Raw genomic sequence first — 19,923 nt, forward strand, 5'->3', positions numbered from 1 at the left:
ATTAAACTTAAAATACTTCAAATCTCTTGAAATATTTTCACCATCATTTACAGCCAGAGTCATGTCCACATATTTTCGCTGTGACCACACCATGACTTTAAAAAGGCTAAGGGAAATTTCATTGATGATTTTGCACCGTTAATGGCATTCTTTGACTCTTCTTAGACATGGTGAAAGTGGGTCCATGTCAGTGAAAGCATCAGGTGCAGGTGACGGTGGCGCTGAGGGCGAGCTACTGGAGGAAGAGCTGACTCAAGTTGATCGAGTGTTGGAGGACGCCCTTAAAGCCATCTCTCGGAGGAGCCAGCTTGTCTTCAATCTCACTTCGAAGGAGTGGCTGAGGCATTTTGACAAGTGAGTTAAGCTGGATTTTAATCTCTAGCAACACTTTTGGCAGTAGGCATACTCTCTAGGAGGATTTTAGGAAGGAAAGCTTTCATTAGCTTCAACGTGGAAAAAAAAAAAAACTTTTTTTTTTTTAGATCATCTTTAATTGAATAAGAATTTTCTAAGTCGTTGGAAATTATAATTAGAATAATACTCTGCAAAATGCATTGAAACCTGTATTGATTTTGTAAGATAATTATTATGAACACCTAGAGCAATGGTCTCGTGAATATTCCAATCTAACCAAAGTTTTGAAGACGTAGCAACCGTTCTGGTATGCGATTCTATCAATTACACTGCAGATTTATTTTGATCCGGCTGGATAAGGTGTTTATTTGCTTTCAGATTTCGTGAAAGTATGGAAGAAGTGGAGCGCAGGTATCAGTGTGTCATGGTAGCTGCAGTTCAGACAGTTGAAACGGTAGCTCAGGGTCTCAGAGTTCTGAACGTGTTCAAACCGCTCGCAGCCAGGAAGTCGCTCTTCTCCGTATTCTACGTCATGATAGATCATGTGAATATGAATCAAGATTATTTTTTTCTGTTATATAATTGTTACAAACCTGTACAGATATGGAGATAAGTTTCTTCACAAAGTATCAGAAGCTTAGGCAGTGTACTGTTACACGTGTCTAGGTAAAATAGTCTTTGGACTCTTGTTAAATCAAGAGCGGGTCCATCCTCAGATACAAGTATAAATGGTAAATGCAAAATAGTAACTATTTTCATTATCTTATATTAACAAAAAAAAAAAAAGAATTTTGATTATATACCTTGCATTTAATCTGATGGATGCTGTGCTGCTCAGAGAAAAGTTAAGACTATGGTTCTCAGAAAAAAATGGCATTCAAGTGGAGCTAACAGATATATACTGTATCTTTGAAATAACCTAGAATCCAATTATGGTCTGTATTTTCATGTATTTTTCTCAATATATCTAATTTTTCCTAGTTTCCTTTCCTCACTGGGCTATTTTCCTTTTTGGAAACCCTGGGCTTATAACATTCTGCTTTTCCAACTAGGGTTGTAGCTTAGCAATTAATAATAATAATAATAATAATAATAATAATAATAATAATAATAATAATAATAATAATAATAATAATATATTTCAGCCTGGTGATTGCAAGAAATCAATTCTACTGAACCATATTAGCCATTACCTCCGCCAACTAAGTTGGAAGGACGTTATGTTTTTGCCCATGTTTGTATGTTTGTTATGTGCGTATGTGTTTTATTTTTTATTTGCAAAGCATCCTGGCCATAATTTTAATCGTAGAGTAATAAAACTTGCAGGGATTAACTTTTATAAAAAGCTGGAAATTATTAAATTTTGGAAGGTCAAGGTCAAAGGCCAAGCAAAATGTCCACGTAAGCAGCAATAAGTTTAGACATCGTTGTCATACGGATTTCAAAATTGGTTTATATTTGAGTGTATGAAAACCCACGCTAACTAATACATGTTAAGGTCAAAGGTCAAGGTCGAGCAAAAGGTCGAGAAATAAGCTGCAGCGGCGGAGGTCTGCACTCTACTGAGTGCTCCTCTAGTTATTAATGGTATTGAATGAAGCTTGTACCAGTTTCCACCATTCCCTTAAAATACTGTTTTCTTCCTGAGAGAGAGAGAGAGAGAGAGAGAGAGAGAGAGAGAGAGAGAGAGAGAGAGAGAGAGAGAGAGAGAGTATACATATAATATTGGGAAATTACATTGTATTCTATAAAAGAAAATCTAGATGCATGACACCACAATAGATGCAGAACAGTTGTCAATAACTATTGTTGTTGTCTCGGTAATGTACATAAATCGACAAATTAAGAGTTCAAAAAGAAAGAAAAAAAAAGTAGCGCATCTCCATGTCCTAATAACTTCTTCAAAATCTTAGGATTCTTCAGATGGAAACGTGACACGTTTGCTTTTTTAATCAAATGGTTTCAAATAATTACGATTTGTACTACTAAAGATAATGGGACTGATAATCATATCAAACTGTACGATAAGACATTATCTTATCTTACAATAACACAATATATATATATATATATATATATATATATATATATATATATATATATATATATATATATATATATATGTGTATATATATATATATATATATATATATATATATATATATATATATATACACTGTGTATGAATATAGTTAAAATGAAATAAATAATATGGAAAGCAGACCGTAGACAAATTTCAGGAACTAGTTACTTAGCATTACTAAGAGGATAGGGTACCTTACATGTATTATCAAAACTTAGCGCAACTTGACAGTTTCTGGGCATAAATTACTTTTATATGATTGAAAATCAATTATTTCAGATTCTGAATCTCTTCGACCGCGACTTCGAGGAGGTGGAGAAGGAGTACGTTTTCAGGTCCATGAAGGTCGGCAACGTGGGCTTCTACTTCTCCAAAATGGCTAAGTGGGCCAATGACACTCGGAGGAAGCTGGAACAGGAAGTCAATGTGAGTGGAATGAAATATATTTATCTTTATTTTTTAGGTTCACGTTTAATTTTCCGTTTTCTTTTTTTGAAAGGCATATACATAAGACTTACATATTCGTTTGAAGTAACTATTTATTTACTAGGCTACGAGGTAGTTATGAGCAGTATCTATGATCACTGCAAGGTATTTTAAAGACGAACCAACTAATCTTTAAAATGTCTTGCTAAAGGTTATCACAGGGTTCATAACTGCAACTCACCTCTAAGTTATTCATTCTTGTAATATGTCATCTTATAGTTGAGGATGTTACTATGGAAACCATTTTAACTTTTATTTGATTTATGTCAAAACTTACTCCTATGGAGAAAAATACCCCCTTCAATATATCTGTTAAGTTTAATCGCAATTCTCTGCCCATTAATTAGATATCTTGTTCAGTTACTTATAACTTATCATTCAAATAAGCATTTTTGCTGTTATTTGAGTAGCTTTGGCTGAACAATTTCTCTATTATTACCTCCTCTTGTACCTGTGTTTCTGCATAATTATGTAAAGTCATTGCACTCATAGTGCAATGTGATTGAATTGAATCCGTTAGTTATGTAAGCTTTTTGTTATAAACGGTATCAGGTATTTCTTTAGACCCTGTGATATAAGTATAACTAAAGGGGAGGAAATGTAGATCAGTAATTTCACCTTGATACCCTTTTGTTGATATATATATTGCTCTAACTCTGTTAAAGGAGCACTAGTCTATTAAAGTCATACCCTTGGAGATGTTAAGTATATAAGAATAAACGCACCATTACAAAATAGTAAACATTTTGTTTCAAGATTCTCTTTCTCTCAGTTGTTATGTAATCATAGGGTAGTGTACTGGCCCTCTAAATGCTCATAGGTCTAAGGTCCAGTAACCTCCTCCCTCTCTACCAACAGCTTCTAAAGAACCAGTCGTGGCTTCCATACTATCCTAGGCTGGACAGCATCTACCTCAGATGGGGTCGTACTGCTGTCCTGCTACGAGGGGTCGTCATTAACATGTATGCCGCCTGGAACGCTCACCTTGAACCTCATCCTGCGAAGCGCCTTCTGGAACCCATCTTCAGGTGGAAGCCTGGGCCTGTGCAGAATCTCCAGGACAACTTTGACAAGTGAGTTAGGCCCTGAGGAATGTCGAGAAAGTACTGTAACAATCCCGTTCTTTTAGGAAGTAGGAAGTAGCAGGAACCAGTTTAGTCTTTGGGGTGAGGAGTATAGAAATATTGCTTACTTATTAGTAAAACGTTTGAAATAGAGTGATAAACCTCTTGAGAAAATACCGTAGTAGTTCATTAATGATGAAAACAGCAGATGAAAAAACTTTAGTCCTTGGTGATCAGGAAAATTTCAATTCTCACAAAGAAATTAAAGGATTTAATAAAGAAATCACGCGTATCTCATACAAACACAATAACGATTATGTTAGCACATTTGTTCAAATTAGTATACTCGTTATATCCTTAAAAATAACTGGCAGTTTAATAGTTTGCCTATTTCGACTTTTCAGCATTTTTTAAGTTGACAGAAAACTCGGTAGTCTAGTCTTCATATCGTAACTTGAGTGTCTCTACAGATTTAGCTAATTCAAGTTTCTCATACAGTTTAGATACTCAATGATAAAGGAATATCCTATGAAATTAAGGCACTCCATCCAGATCATTATTGTCATCTACAGTATATAGTCCTATGAAGCAGGCATTTTCTAAGTCTTTCCTTGTTCATATTCTGAATCATTGGTTTAGAGATATATCGTGAAAGGACTGTAGATCTCTTGACATTCTCCCATTTACTCCAGAATGGCATAGATGAAATCAATCAGGGTCAATCCCTTTTATGTTTTTCCTTTTTTAAAAATCTTCTTTCCTTCTTTCTTTTCCAGGCAGCTTTTCAAGAATCTGGAGGAAGCAAGAGCATGGAAAGCAATGGGCTTCGATGTGCCTGAAAGCATGACTAGTCTTTTCAACGACAGTGAACGCCTTATAAAACTCAAGAAGCAGGTATGACGGAGTAGTGTTTGACTACGCACACAGATATACTGTACACATATATGATATATACACTGTATATATATATATATATATATATATATATATATACATATATAAATATATATATATACACATATATATATACATATATATTATACAGTATATATATATATATATATATATATATATATATATATATATATGTATGTATATATATATGTGTGTGTGTGTATATACTGCATATATATTATATATATGTATACACACACACACACACACACACACATATATATATATATATATATATATATATATATATATATATATATATATATATATATATATCAAACATCAAGCGGCAAATATCTTTTGATATCGTATTTACTCTGACACGGGACCACAGACCCAAGGGGAAATTCTTTTTATGATAAATACGTTTGCCCCAGCAATGAATTGAACCTTTGCCACAGAGTTGAAATAAAAGTACCAGTTGATTTAGCCACCCTGGCTATCGAGAGAGATAGGATTATATTCTGACTCTACTATACATGTACTTCTCGAATCCAGATTTTGTACTTAAAATCGGAATCAACCCATTGCCAAGTTAAGCGATTGGTAATTTTGTAACCCTTGGCTGTTTGAGGGAGTTTTACCACAAGCACTCATGATTTTCATACATGCAAATATCAAGCCACAAATACCTTTCATTATTCAGTTTACTACTTATCCCTTTGGAGTTTATGCCGCGATAGATAAAGCTTTCTAGTCTCTCAACTTGTCTCCACCTTTTTTGTAGACCCTTGTAGACTCTGGTATCTATTTACAGCCTGGTAGACTGGTGGGCAGTAGGCTATATCTTTGGGGCTAGCAAACATGATGCAAACTGTGCACTATGTAGACAAGATATAGAATAGGAGAATTTAAATCCACTTTTATTTTTATGTTTTCCTCCTAGTTCATACAGTAGATGATTGCGGGCACTAAAAACGTTGATAGACTTTGCTACGTGATAATAAACCTATCATGTGATTCAAAAGCATCAATATCAGTTGATTCTTTATTGAATGAAACTTATATGGATTAAGTCCTTTTTTTAGCAAAAATCGAATATGTAAAATTTGGTTGCCCATTTAAAATTCTGTAACTTTATTCTTAGCTTTCACATCGATGCTGCGTTCATTTAGATGGTCGGATTATATGTAGAATAAGAATATATTTATAATATTTTATTAAGAATATATTTATAATACTTTATCACCACCGTATTACTCATTATATGCTTTATATCCATGATTGCTGAGTTTAACTCATTGTTTGATTTAGTTTTATATTATAAGATTACTGTACCTACAGTCGTTGCATATAGATTCACAATATCTTAGAGGTACTTGACTATTAAGGATAAAAAGTTTATATTGATTTTAATTAACAGACTATCTATTTATCTATCTATCTACCTATCTTTCAGATCACTGAATGCACAGATGACTTCAACAATCTCATGTCAAGATTATCAAGAGACGAAGCTCAGATGTTTGAAGGCCAGATTCAAATGATTATCAAGAACTTTTATCCAGGTCTCTCTTTCATCAACTGGACACAGCAAGACCAGTGCTCCCTCCTTCTGGCAAAGTGTAAAACTATCGTCAAAAACATTCAGGAGCAAGTGTCGCACTACCTCGGTATCAATCAGGCTATTGCTAACGATCTGGATAAAATCAAGGACTACATCCTTTACTATAAGGAAGATGAGACTGTTTACATAGGCGATGCTTTTATTGAAGACATTGTAAATCAAAGGGAAACCACTCTTGGAAGTGTTATCAGCGCCTTTTTTAGCATGGAGGAAGAGCTTGAGACTCTGCATGGTCAGCTTGTCAACAAGACCGTAAAGCGGGCCCAAGAAGCATGGATCGCTTACATCCAGAGATTAGACCAGATGTTCCTTGAATGTCAAAGAGAGATATTAAGGAAGTCTTTACTGACTTTCGAGGGTATGTTAATGGGGTCTAGGAGCTGTCCCATGGATCAACTACCTCCTGTTTTCCAGATTTCTACTTCTTTGAAGGAGAAGAATATTGTCTGCAATCCATCAGTCTTTGTTGTACTAAACATAGTAACATCTCTTTCAAAGGATTTTGCCAAAAGTCTAAGCAAAATACCCTGTTTGCTCAGAAAATTTACTGCTGATAAATCAAAAGAGCATATCCACTCTCTTTGCTTGAAAGACGACTTATGCAATAAGCTACAAAAAAAGCTAGCTGAGGAATTTAAAATCCAAGTTGACATGCTGAAAGCAAAGCTGGAAGAATGGCAAATATACAGAGACATTTGGGAAATTGACCGGAATAAGTTCTTTGAGCAATACCTGAAACAGGCAAACAGTGTTGAAGTGTTTGAAACAGATATCATATCATTCCAGAATAAGCTGAATGAAATTGAGGGCAAAGATGAATTCATAAAAGTTGGTACATTTAGTGTTGATTGCAAGAAACTGAAGAAACAGATTATATCTCTATGTAAGTCCTGGATACAAGAGTTTGAAGACAATCTCTTCAAGATAGCCTCTGACAGATTGGCAGATTTGTATCAATATGGAGAGAGAACAAAATCACTATTAAAAAGCAATCCTGAGGATATACCATCTCTCCTATCTGCAGCTGATGAGTGTGACAAAGCAAGACAACAGTTGGAGTTATACAAGAAAGAATTTCAGCCTGTGCGAGAACAATTCACTGTTTTAAAGCGCTATCATTATTCTGTCCCTTGTGATATTGATAGCCGTCTTGCAGATCTTGAAAGCGAATGGAGCAAAGTCGAAGGAGCTTTAACTAATAAAATATTGGATTTGAATTCTGTTCTAGATGGCTACAGAAAGAAGTATAATGATCGTGCTGAAATAGTTTTGGAAGAAGTGGAGGAGCTGAGGCATAGTTTCCTTCAGAATTTGCCGGTGCGAGCAGATAAAAGTTTTGAAGAAGCTAAAACAGCCATAGATAAGTTACAGAAGATGACAGAAGAAGTGGCAGCTAAGATGGATATTAATGAATATCTAGATATGCTATCAATGCCATTAGTTGACTTTTATGAATTACCAGCTTTCAAGCATGACCTCATTGCAGCAGAAAAGATTTGGTGTTTACTGAAAGAGTGGCAGAATACTTGGGAATCTTGGTCTAGTATTGTGGTCTGGGAAGTAAGCGTTGTTACCCTCCAGGAGACTTTATCTGTTTATGGACAGAAAATTAGGAGTATAAAACCATATGCGGCTCTGGAATTAGATGAACAAACAAAATCAGGAGAAATATCTTGGGAGATAAATGAAGAAGTTTTGAGCCATATTGAATTATGCAAACTACTGGTTCCACTTACTCTAAACTTACAGAATGCAAATTTGAAACCTCATCACTGGTCAAGAATCCAGTTAATAGTGAAAACAGAATTTGATAAAGACTCGGAAGATTTTACTTTGGGTTACCTTCAAAAGATTAATCTAACATCTTATGAGAAAGAAATCACGGACATTTTAGTTGATGCTTCTGAGGAAACTAAGATAGTAGCTGATATTCAGGAAATAGAAATCCTTGCGTCTCAAATCACTGTGAATCTAAAACCTATAGTATCAATGGGTATTTCAGTTATTCAGTCAACTAGTGAGGCTAATTCGACAATCATTGAATTGAACACAAGGCTGCAAACTGTTTCAGCTTCATTTCATGCTAAACCATATTTAGAGGAAATAGAAAATATACAGTCAACACTTTCATCAATGGTATCCTTTCTGGAAGGAGTTGAAGAGTTGCAGAGAAAGTGGGCCACACTAGAACCTTTCTTTCACGTCCCAGATGTGAGGTATCATTTGCTTAATGCCACTGCAATATTTGACTCGCTCGATGAAAGATGGCGCAACCTAACATCAGCAATGGTTTCTGAGCATTTTATTCAGCCTATTGTAATACAACACGATCTGGTTGAAGAAGTTACTTTAGTGTCAAAAGGTTTTGACAATATTCCTAAACTAATTCAGCCCTATTTACAAGATCGAAGAGAGCAGTATTTTCGCTTGTGGCTACTTTCTGATGATGATCTCATGGCTGCTGTTTCTACTATTCTTGATGGTGAATTTGCAAAGCCATTTCTACCAAAGCTTTTCACAAATGTAGCAAAGATAAAACAAGAGAAAAATAGCCAAATTGGAGCAATGGAAATCATTGGGATTTTTTCAAAGGAAGGAGAATTTTTGGAGCTTAATTCTTATGTTCCTATGCTAGGACCATTTGATACATGGCTTCAAAATCTATCAGCGGGCATAGAGGCTACGTTAAGAGAAAATACAAAGCAATGTAGAAACAGTATAAAATCAGTTGGAATTAGGATTGATGAAATTCTGAAATTATGGCCTCTTCAGGTTGCATCACTAGCATTTATGACTAACTGGACAACAGATATGAGCCGTGCATTAGCTAAGTTTAAAGGTCATATGAATGCAGACCAGTTACAACCATTTAAGAAAAGAATTAAAGATTCACAGCAGAGGTTAGATGGCTGCTTGCAAGGAAATTTATCCAAACTACTACGTGAGAAGTTCCGCTTATTTTACTTGAATCTTCTGCAGATAAGGGACTTCCTAAATGAGATATCAGAGAGCCGTAAAGGTTTCACAAATGAGAGTGAGATGTTGATATGGCACACAGCAGAAAAGGACACCGATAATCTTCTGGTCCATTTTGGAACATCTGAAATGATGTATTCATGGGAATACCAGGGGTTATGGTCATTTGCTGTATTGACTCCCTCTTTGCTGACGTCTCTCACTGATATGGCCAAAGTTTTAAACAAGGGTGCATCGTTAGGTGTTTTTGGGGTTAGTGGCTGTGGCAAAACTGATGCTGTGAAAACAATGGCACACTTGCTTGGGCGTCATCTCGTAACTATCTCTTGTACTGCTTCATTAACTTCAGCCTTGCTTGTTCGCTCATTACTTGGTACTTGTTCATCTCACAGCTGGCTATTTTTGGAAAATGCCAATAGGTTAGATGCAGCTGTTGTGCCTGTCGTGAGTGAGGTGATACAGGTCATACAGAATATCCAAAAGAGCACAACGGCAGCCATGGCTGTCAAGACACCGGCAAAAACAACAAAATTGCAGCAGCAGCCTATCAAGTTACTAGAGGGAGTTCAGGTATTGGTGTCTCCACTCTCCGCAGTTTTAATGGAACTGGATTCTAAACAGTCTTCTTCCCGTGAGATGATGGACACACTAAGAGAGACATTCAAGCCAGCACTGATATTTACTCCTAATTTGCAGGTAAAGGATAATTTTTGTTTATTAACTCTGAGCTTGCTAACAATTTAGAGTTGAAATATTTAACGCTTGGGCATTATAAATGAGGCTGTGACGTTGTAACTTTCTGTTTTTTATTGGTGGAAGATATTCTGTTTTCTAAATGTAACATTGTTTTGAAATTTGATATAAAAACTAGCAAAATTTCTATTTGTGGGGCTACAGACGTGATGACTTGAATCAAACCATGCTGCTCCCATCTCACAGTATGCATTACTCCACAGGTAATCACTGAATGCTTTATGTTGGTTGAAGGGTTCAAGGAATACAAGGTTCTGTCACAGAAGCTGAGTCACGCCCTCCAGACGCTTTCTACGTCCTTGCCTCAAGTTCACAGAAGGCAACTTGAAATCAAAGGAGCAGCTGGTGTGGTCGCTTTTGCTAAGGATGTCATGAAAAGGCAGCCAGAAATTGATGAGATAGACACTGTCCCAGTTGCCTTGAAGGAATACATCACTCCTCAACTGAGAAAGAATGACATTCCGATCTTCCAAGAAGTATTTGAACAATTATTCCCTGACTTTGATGCTGCACCCTATGTTAATGATACACTGAGGGACACTCTAGTAAAAATAATGGAGGAAAATAATTTGGTTCTGAAAGACAGTTATATCGATAAAATCCTTCAGCTTCACGATGTTATTGCCAAGAATCAGAAGATTATTCTTTATGGTAGCTCTAAATCTGGAAAATCGACATCTCTGAGAATGTTGGAAAGTGCCTACAATACTTTGAATAAACAAGGAAACCCAAATTATAAAGCTACCAAAATAGAGGTCCTCAATCCCCTTGCGGTAGAGCATGATAATTTCTATGGGCCGTTTAAAGACATTGTAGGTAAAGCAGAGGAAGGATATTTCCCCCATTTGATAAGGAAATGTCTTAGATCTAATACACCCATTGAAAATTGGGTTGTTCTGGAAGGACCATCTAAACATCATTGGCTGAAAGACTTTTTTCTGCATTTTCATCCGACAGACAATAGTTTCCTTAGTGGGAGTTCTAATCGAACTTCAATTCCACTCAACATGAAAATCATTATTGAAATTTCTGGAGACATTACTCAACTCTCTTCTTTTGAACTCACTCAGTGTTATAGCATATATTTTCAGGATCAACCCAATCTTTGGGAGGACATAATACAAAGTTGGCTCTGTACAATTACCAATGACTGGATCTCAAGAGCATTGCAGACTCTCGTAAAAAAGAACCTTCCGAATTTCATCAAGATGCTGAAGCCCGATACCATAACAAAATCAAGCATGATTATGAAAGCTAAGGCATTTGTTGCAATTCTTCGCTCGCTCTTAGATACCGATTTAGTTGAAGAGGATACTGATGATTGGGTGGCAAAACTTACTCCAGCATTTATCTTTAGCATAATCTGGTCTTTTGGTGCAAATATTTCTCCTTCAGAGGCTGATGAATTTAAAGAGGTTGTCACAAGGATGATTGAAAATGTCCCTGAGGGTGGCATATATGACTATTATGTTGACACTAGCACAGGTAATTTTGCTCCTTGGTGGAAATTGTCTTCTGAGATGGATCATTTGACTTTAACCAATCCTCTTCTTAAATCAAACATAATTTTCACAGACAGGATAATCAAATATTCTAAAGTAGCACAAAGATTGTTGAATCAAGGCATTCCAGTTCTTCTGAAAGGTGATCCAGGATCAGGAAAGTCAACAATACTTAATGTGTTGAAGCAAACATCAGATGAGTTCCGGCATGCTGTGTTTGACAGCTACACAGCCTCTACTAAACCAAAGGATATTCAAGACACTATATTGAATAATCTTAGCAAACATGGGAAAGATATACTTGCTAGTAGAAAGTCAAAGGTCCACTTTTTGATTGATGACCTTCAGTGCAGTAATGATGAAGTGAGCTTGCTAGAAATACTTGAAACTGTTAAATTTACGAAAAATCAAAGAAAAATATATTGTCATGAATCTAAGTCATTCCTGATGATTCCAGAAATTTGCTATCTTTTTTCCAATCAGACAAAGGAAAGTGATAAGGTTAATGAAAAATCACAAATTATTAGTGAAAATGTCGAGATCTATTGGTCAGAGGTTTTCCATGTGCTAACACTGCCACCTTGCCAGACAGGTGAATTGGAAATCATATTCAGTGGATTATTTGATCAAATGCTTGGTCACTTTGAGCAAGATGTGAAGTGCATGAAGACCGTCATAGCTGAAGGAATAATCCATCTTTACGAGCGAATGGGAGAAATGACAAAAGTAAGATTGGGCGATCATCTTTCCCTGCTACATCATCCTCGACAAATCGTATCGATTTTGAAAGGGCTTCAGTTGGCCGATGTTGCGACACAAGATAGGGATAATTTTCTGAAGCATCTCTCTCATGAAAGTTACAGAGTATTTCAAGATTCATACATACTTTCTCAAAATGAATTTGATAAGCTCCTGAATGATGTTTTAACAGAATATCTATGTGTCGAGCTGGATTCTGTGCGTCCAAAAGCAGAGACATTTTTACTAACAAGACTTGGAAATGAAGAGGAGCTTTACACAGATGTCTCTTTAGAAAAAGTTAATTCCATATTACTCAAAAGAGGTCAAGAATTTATGGGTCAGAACCAAAATTTTGCCTTGCATGAAAGCCTGGTCCACCATGCAGTTCACATAGCAAGAGTTATTGGAGGTTTAGATTTGAGGTTACATTCAACTATTCAGAGATCTTCCATAGCATTGGATAATATAGGAGGTAATTTGGTTTTGGTTGGTCGTGAAGGTTGTGGTAAAAAGACATGCGCACGTTTAGTGGCCATAATGGCAGGTTATAAGATTCATGATATAACAGGCACTGCATCAGAACCGAAAGAAAAGATAGTTAAGATCCTGGAAGACTTGCAGATGGGTATCCCTGTTATTGTAGTTATTGACTGGAATATTTTGGAAAACTTAGAAAATATATCCTTCTTGAATTCTATGCTTGTTGATGAGCTGAACAATGAAAAGGCTGAAGGTCGTGAGACTAATTTAAGAATAATGTTATCTGTTCCTTCTATGAAAGAAGCATATGAAATCTTTAGGTATATTCCAGCTGCTTCTTGTTTTTTTACAGTTGATTACTTCCAGGAATGGAATACCACGGAACTTCAGACAATAGCAAAACAGATACTTTCAGAAACATTAGGCAAATCAATATCGGATATAAAAATGCAGTGTGTTTCGGAAATAATGTCTTACATACATAGTCACATTTCAAACAGAGAATGGAACCCATCAGCAAGGTTTTTAGAGTTCCTCAAGCTGTTTTTGGTAGTTCATGATAAGCTCCATGGTAACATAATAGCAGAAAAAGAAAAACTGAAGGTTAGCATTCAGAAGTTTGAAGAAACTCAAAGGAGAGTCACAGAACTTTCACGACAATTAGAAGAACAAAGGGCTCAGGTCACTTACATCCAACAGTCATGTGGAAGCGTAGTTTTGAAGATGCGGAACATCAAATCTGAACAGGGAAGACTGCAAAAAGATCTGAACAAAAATGCAGCTCTATTAAAAAGACAAAAAGATGAGGCACAGAGAATTAAAGAGCTTATTAGTCGAGACCTGGCAGCTCCGAAATTGGAAATGAAAGCTATCCATCGAAAGCTGGACAGAATAACAAAAGCAGAGTTAGAGGGTTTGAAGGGGCTGGGAAGGCCATCCCAAGGTCTTGAACTGATTTTTGATGCCGTGTTGACAACTCTTGGTTTAGATCCATCATGGAATGAGGCAAAGAAGCAAATGGCGAATGGTCTTAATTTTATCTCATCCATTAGGAAAATTCCTGTTGAAGAGACGGATGAAAAAGTTTTAGTTAGAATCCAATATTATCTGAAAATGGAAGAATTAGATTTTGAAAAAATAACAGAAGAATCGTACACTGCAGCAACATTTTTGAACTGGTTACACACATTTGAGAAATATGTTAGAGTGTATAAAGATTATCATCCACTAAAGGTTCAGGCAGACATAATTTCCAGAGATATAGATGCCACAGAAGAAGTCATTGCAAAGTATGAGGAAGATCTCTCGGGCTTTGGAATTGAACATGAGGTTCTTATGGCACAGCTTAAGGAAAAAGAGCAAAATTTAGAAGTAGCAGAAGAGGAAATGAAAGTCTTAGAAGGAAGGATACAGCTTGCACAAAAAGTGATGACTCAGCTGGGTGAAGATAAGATCCAGTGGGAGGAAGCATTATCCCATTGTAGTGTGAAACTAAGAAATATATTTGGCGATGCAGTTTTAGCTTCAGCTTACGTTACTTATATGGGAAACTTTCTGCATTGTGAAAGACAAGGTGTTATGAAAGACTGGCAAAAGAAAATGGATGATCTATGCATTTTTCACACAGAAGATAAAGATGTTATGGATGTTTTAGCTCCTCTTGAGCTACAGGTGAGGTGGCACGAAGAAGGTTTGCCTCATGATGCTTTTTCCCTGGAGAATGCAGCCATAATCTATAACTCAAACCTTCCGCAGTTAATTCTGGACCCACATTCCGTCATGGAAAGCTGGATTCGTAACTGGGGGATTGTAACAGAAATTGACCTTGATAACGATTACATGCATGATATGGAGCAAACGATGGTGAAAGGTAATACAGCTTTACTTATTCAGGAGGAATTAGATCTTCCTATGAGTATCTTGCAAATTCTTGAAATGGAATATGTTGTGCTACCTGAGGAGAGTAAACGTTTGATGAAAGTTGGTGAAAAGATGCTTGAGGTGCATCAGAATTTTAGATTTATCATCATCCTACGAAGTAGAGAAGTTAACCTGGACAATAATATTAAGACATTAGTAAACACCGTTAACATGCAAAGTCAGCAAGAAGGTCTTATGAAACTCTTAACCTTTAGAGTTGCTGCACATTGTCAGCCAGATCTATTTGAAACCCTAAAGAGAAGCGAATGGGATTTACTTGAGAAGCAAAACCTTCTGGCTGAGCATGAAGCCACCATACGTGAATTGATGTCACGTTTTGATGATGATGTTCTTGAGGAAAGCACATTGATGGAAATGCTCCAAGCAACTTGTGGCAAAGCAAATGAAACTAAAAAGAGATGTCATGACCTCCGGAGAACTTTAGATACTGCAACAGAAGGCAATAATACATATAGGAAAACAGCAGGACTTCTGACGAGCTTGTACCTCCTTGTTGAACGTCTCCCTGAGGTACATCCTTCATTAGTGATTGGAGTCAATGCTTTCAGTCAACTCATTATTGGTGACATGTCTCCACAATCTTTTTCTAGTCCATGGGGTAAAATGCTTGGCTCCAATACAGTTATGAAGATGCTTCAGGCATTTTATAGGTATGTATTACTTAGTATGATGTATACTTTTCTTGATGAATCTGGAGTTACCTACTTTTCAGTGATGGATAACTTGATGTAGTCAGCTTTTTCCTTTTGAACTATTACTAATTGAATAATATATATTTGTCATATTTCCGTCGTTTCCCTAAGGTATTAGAAATAATTGTTGAAAAAATATATTCTATGAGGAACCCGATTATGTTTAAATGATTTTTATATATAGCTAATGTCTTATAAATTCTTTTAATTCTAATTATCCTGCACTTGGAAACTTCAGCATATGCAAACCACAATAGACTTTCATGATGTTTATTTAATTGCAAAAACTGTGTTGCCTCCATTGAATCATTGAACTAATTAACAAGTGAAAGTTTTTGCATTTAGTTCTTGTGCAATGTCTGAATTTCTTTTGATGATTATGAGCTATTTCAGATATTTGTAGTCAGAATCAAATGACCACAGACTCACTGGTCATTTCTTTTGCATTGCAGAAACAAACAACACTAGTTTCACCTATGGGATTGTATTTGACCGTACTCCACATAGGGTAGATTTCCATTTGATACCATTGTTGATAGTAAAGATTATTTCTAGTCCCTGCAACCCACAGCTGCATCCCCTCCATTCCCCATGTTCCCTTCCCAGCTAGCTGTCTAACTCTTCAAGTTCAATTTGCTGCAACTTTCATCTCTCATTTGGCCTAAGGACAATTATCCTTTGGGTCAGGTTTATGAGTCTCAAAATGACTCGGTTAGGTCTTACTTAAAGATAAAAATGATTATTTTTATACAAGGAGGCTTGTCATTCTTATACTTTGAAAATTATGAATGTTTTAACTTTAAGGTTCAAATAACTTTTAGAATTACAGATCTTAATGCAAATGATATAAAAAATTTCCCTATCATTTCAGGCACATTCAACAGCAAGTCAGCGATATAACAGTTGTAACCATTGGCCTGATATTAGCTACATGGTATGAATGCCACATTTCCCTTACAAATCCAAAGTTTTGCTCCCTTCTCTACTCGATGCTTACTAAAGAATCAGATTCTGTTCCTCAACTTCTTAAGCCTGGGAGCAAATCAAAACATAATTCTGAGATATCAAAACTGATATGCGAGATGGATTCTGAGAAAACCCGACCTGAATGGCTAACTGATGCTCAATGGGCTCAGCTTTTAGAACTTTCTAAGATCAAACCATTCTGTGATGTCATAAATCATATAACAACTCACAAAGATTTATGGAGAGTCTGGTATATTACAGAGCAACCAGAAACCGGGTCGTTCCCCAAAGGTTTAGACAAGCAAGTGCGTGGAGTTGCAAAACTCATTCTCATAAATTGCCTTCGACCAGACAGGTTAGATGAAGCAGCTATGCTCTATGCTACTAAAGTTCTGAAGCAAGAAACTACCCAGACGACTGCCAAAGCACTCCTCTCCGTTGCTGCTAAAGGTAGTGCTACTGAGCCGATCATAATCTACAGTTCAGCACCATTAGATGCAGAACATCTCTTGAGACAAATTCAGCCTCTTTGCCATCCTGTGTTAACAACAAATCCAGACGCTGTTAATATCTTATCTGTGGGTCAAGGTAGGGAACCATATCTCAATCTGATGATGAGAAAATGTGCAGAAAAAGGGTACTGGCTTCTTTTGAAAAAGAACAAAGCCGATCAGTCTTGTGCAGAATATCTGAACAGATTATTAAAAGAAAAGTTCGTGAATGATGCCAATAAAAGATTCCAGGTATGGTTGTATATGGAAAGTGATGACCATTTACCCAACACCCTCATGGCTTCATGTCATAAAATTTACCTTGGCTTGCCCACTACAGTCAAAGAATCTATCATTCATCTTTACGAACTTGCTGGAGAAAATCGACTGGCTTCATATATAAGTGAGTGGAGTAAGTGGTGTCTTTTGAGTCTTGCCATGTTCCACATTGGGTTTGTAACTCGGCAGTTTCTTGAGGACGAGAGCTCTCCCCTTGCTCAAACCCTAGGTGATGCACAGTGGGAAGAAGCAGAAAATGCTCTCCGAACCATAATCACAGAAAATCAGACACTGGAAAACAACCTTCTTCCTTTATTGATACCTCAGTTGGCTGACATCTATCTCACAGGTGCACTAACAGAAAACAGTTATGAAATTCTGTCTCAGCTTTTGCAGGTTTATTTGTCTCCTGAAGCAATTATGAATGTCCCTGGAAGAGTCTCAGCACTTACACATTATACGGTGCCAAAATCACACTCAATGGAAGATCATCTTACCCAATTAGGCTATATATACCTGGCTCAGAATGTTTCCCTTACTTGTGTTGCTCCAACTCTTATTTTTGAGAGTCAAAGAGATGAAGCCAAAAGCATCAACATTTCCATGTACAAAATTAGTGATGATAAAAAACAATTGCCAACCCTGCCGAAAGAAGACTGGGTAAAGATTTTTGGACTAAATAAGATCAAGAAAATTACTTCAAAAACTATACAGGGTTCCCTTCAGTCAATCATAAAATATGATCTTGACTGTTATTTAAAGGCAGCCCATGCCCTGGTTTCAAAGCTGAAAGTGAATGCAAATCCCAATTCCATATTAGACATCCTTGAAGATAATATTCCAAACATTCTAGAGAAAAATCATGAAGTTGATCAAATAAGGGACATTGAGGCAAAAATTCAAAGATTTTCAGTCAAAGGCCACTATCTTCTGAAACTTATCAATTGTCCTCCACCTCTACGAAGTATCAGACTTGGTCTTCTGCGTGAACCTGCAGCTGCTTGGTCAGCATTTGTCCGGCATGTCTGGGGAGAAGTAAGAGGAGACAACATTGAGGTTGCAGTCGTCACTAGAGACCTCTGGTCCGGACTTGGCCAGAAAGGGGTTGACCTAGAGACTAAGACAGCCGGAGACGACGACGAGGACAACGCTACCCTCCTCATGGAGTGCTTAGCTCTGTGCGGGGCGTCATGGGACGCAAAGGCGGAACTCATCACTACAGAAGAACTTGCAGCTGCCACTCCTTTCACCTCCTTTCTCGACCTCAGTATCATGCAGTTTGATGGAAGAGTGAAAAAGCTATTGAAGAAACCAGGCAGATGTGAGTAACTAAGTCCTAAGATGACTGACAAAATAGCTTTAGTCGTTAATACTTGTCAGAGATTATTATGATTTTGAATTTTATAAATCTTTTCACATAGATCTAACTGTTAATATTTTCAAAATATGAGTCATTACTCACCCCTGTAAGACCTTACACTTTCCTGTATCTAATGAAGCAAGTTTTGAAGAACTTTTATCGAAACAAAGTAGGATACTTATTGCTTAGGGTGAAATGTTTCAAATTCAATAGTTAATGAATTAATTATTGCAAATTTGTAAGACATTTTGGCCAAATTTCAGAAATTAAAAAATCTCTATTCAGCATGATTTTCTTAGTTTATCCTTTCCATTCATTTCTACCGCCCTTCATTTATCTATCTATTTGTTATAAACTCATCTCTCTCTCTCTCTCTCTCTCTCCACACACACACACACACACACACACACACACATATATATATATATATATATATATATATATATATATATATATATATATATATATATATATATATATACATAGCCTCTATACCATGGTCTTCCACTGTCTTGGGTTAGAGTTCTCTTGCTTGAGGGTACAGTCGGGCACAATATTCTACCTTATTTCTCTTCCTCTTCTTTTGTTAAAATTTATACAGTTTATAAAGAAAATATTGATTTTAATGTTATTTATCTTAGAATATTTTTTTTTCTTGTTTCCATTCTTCACTGGGCTATTTTCCCTGTTAGAGCCCCTGGGCTTATAGCATCCTGCTTTTCCAACCAGGGTTGTAGCTTAGCAAGTAATAATGATAATAATAATAATAGTGATAAATAATAATATATATGTTATTCATCACATGTCCTCCTTGATTTCAGCTTACAGATCACCCGTTTATGTCAACGGCGACCTGTCCACACCCCTGTTTTGGGCGTACCTGCCCCTGTCACCCGCCATTACTTCGCACACCTGTCTCATGAGAGGAGTCCGTCTTGTTGCCTCGTGAGGGGAAAAGCAACGTTTCAGACAACATTGCAATTTCAAAGATGGCTGAGGGAAGAACTACACCAGATGAAGACAAAATTGATCTGTGTATTAACTTTTACTTCAACCAGTAATTAGATTTAGAACTTTTCTTTACTTTTGATTGGAGTTCTTATAGTTTTTGTTTCAGAGTATATCTTATTCCCAAATTACTTTGTATGTTAATTGAGGGGCTTATATTTATTACAATATATCATTGTAATATATATATATATATATATATATATATATATATATATATATATAT

General features: G+C 36.3%; 1 protein-coding gene across 1 annotated transcript in view; it reads left to right on the plus strand.

The window, feature by feature from the left end:
• The window catches only part of LOC137647095 (dynein axonemal heavy chain 2-like), a 42,337-nt gene extending 22,494 nt beyond the window's left edge, over positions 1 to 19,843 (plus strand). Inside the window, exons 11-19 of the mRNA XM_068380319.1 lie at positions 166 to 354; positions 733 to 898; positions 2,717 to 2,863; positions 3,782 to 3,996; positions 4,764 to 4,881; positions 6,341 to 10,180; positions 10,441 to 15,551; positions 16,465 to 18,650; positions 19,511 to 19,843. Coding sequence (XP_068236420.1) covers positions 166 to 354; positions 733 to 898; positions 2,717 to 2,863; positions 3,782 to 3,996; positions 4,764 to 4,881; positions 6,341 to 10,180; positions 10,441 to 15,551; positions 16,465 to 18,650; positions 19,511 to 19,638 — 12,100 coding nt within the window. The 3' untranslated portion in view covers positions 19,639 to 19,843. The remainder of the gene's footprint in view (positions 1 to 165; positions 355 to 732; positions 899 to 2,716; positions 2,864 to 3,781; positions 3,997 to 4,763; positions 4,882 to 6,340; positions 10,181 to 10,440; positions 15,552 to 16,464; positions 18,651 to 19,510) is intronic.
• Positions 19,844 to 19,923: the final 80 nt, after the last annotated feature.

Source organism: Palaemon carinicauda, chromosome 9 (assembly GCF_036898095.1).
Source record: "Palaemon carinicauda isolate YSFRI2023 chromosome 9, ASM3689809v2, whole genome shotgun sequence".
Lineage (NCBI taxonomy): Eukaryota > Metazoa > Arthropoda > Malacostraca > Decapoda > Palaemonidae > Palaemon > Palaemon carinicauda.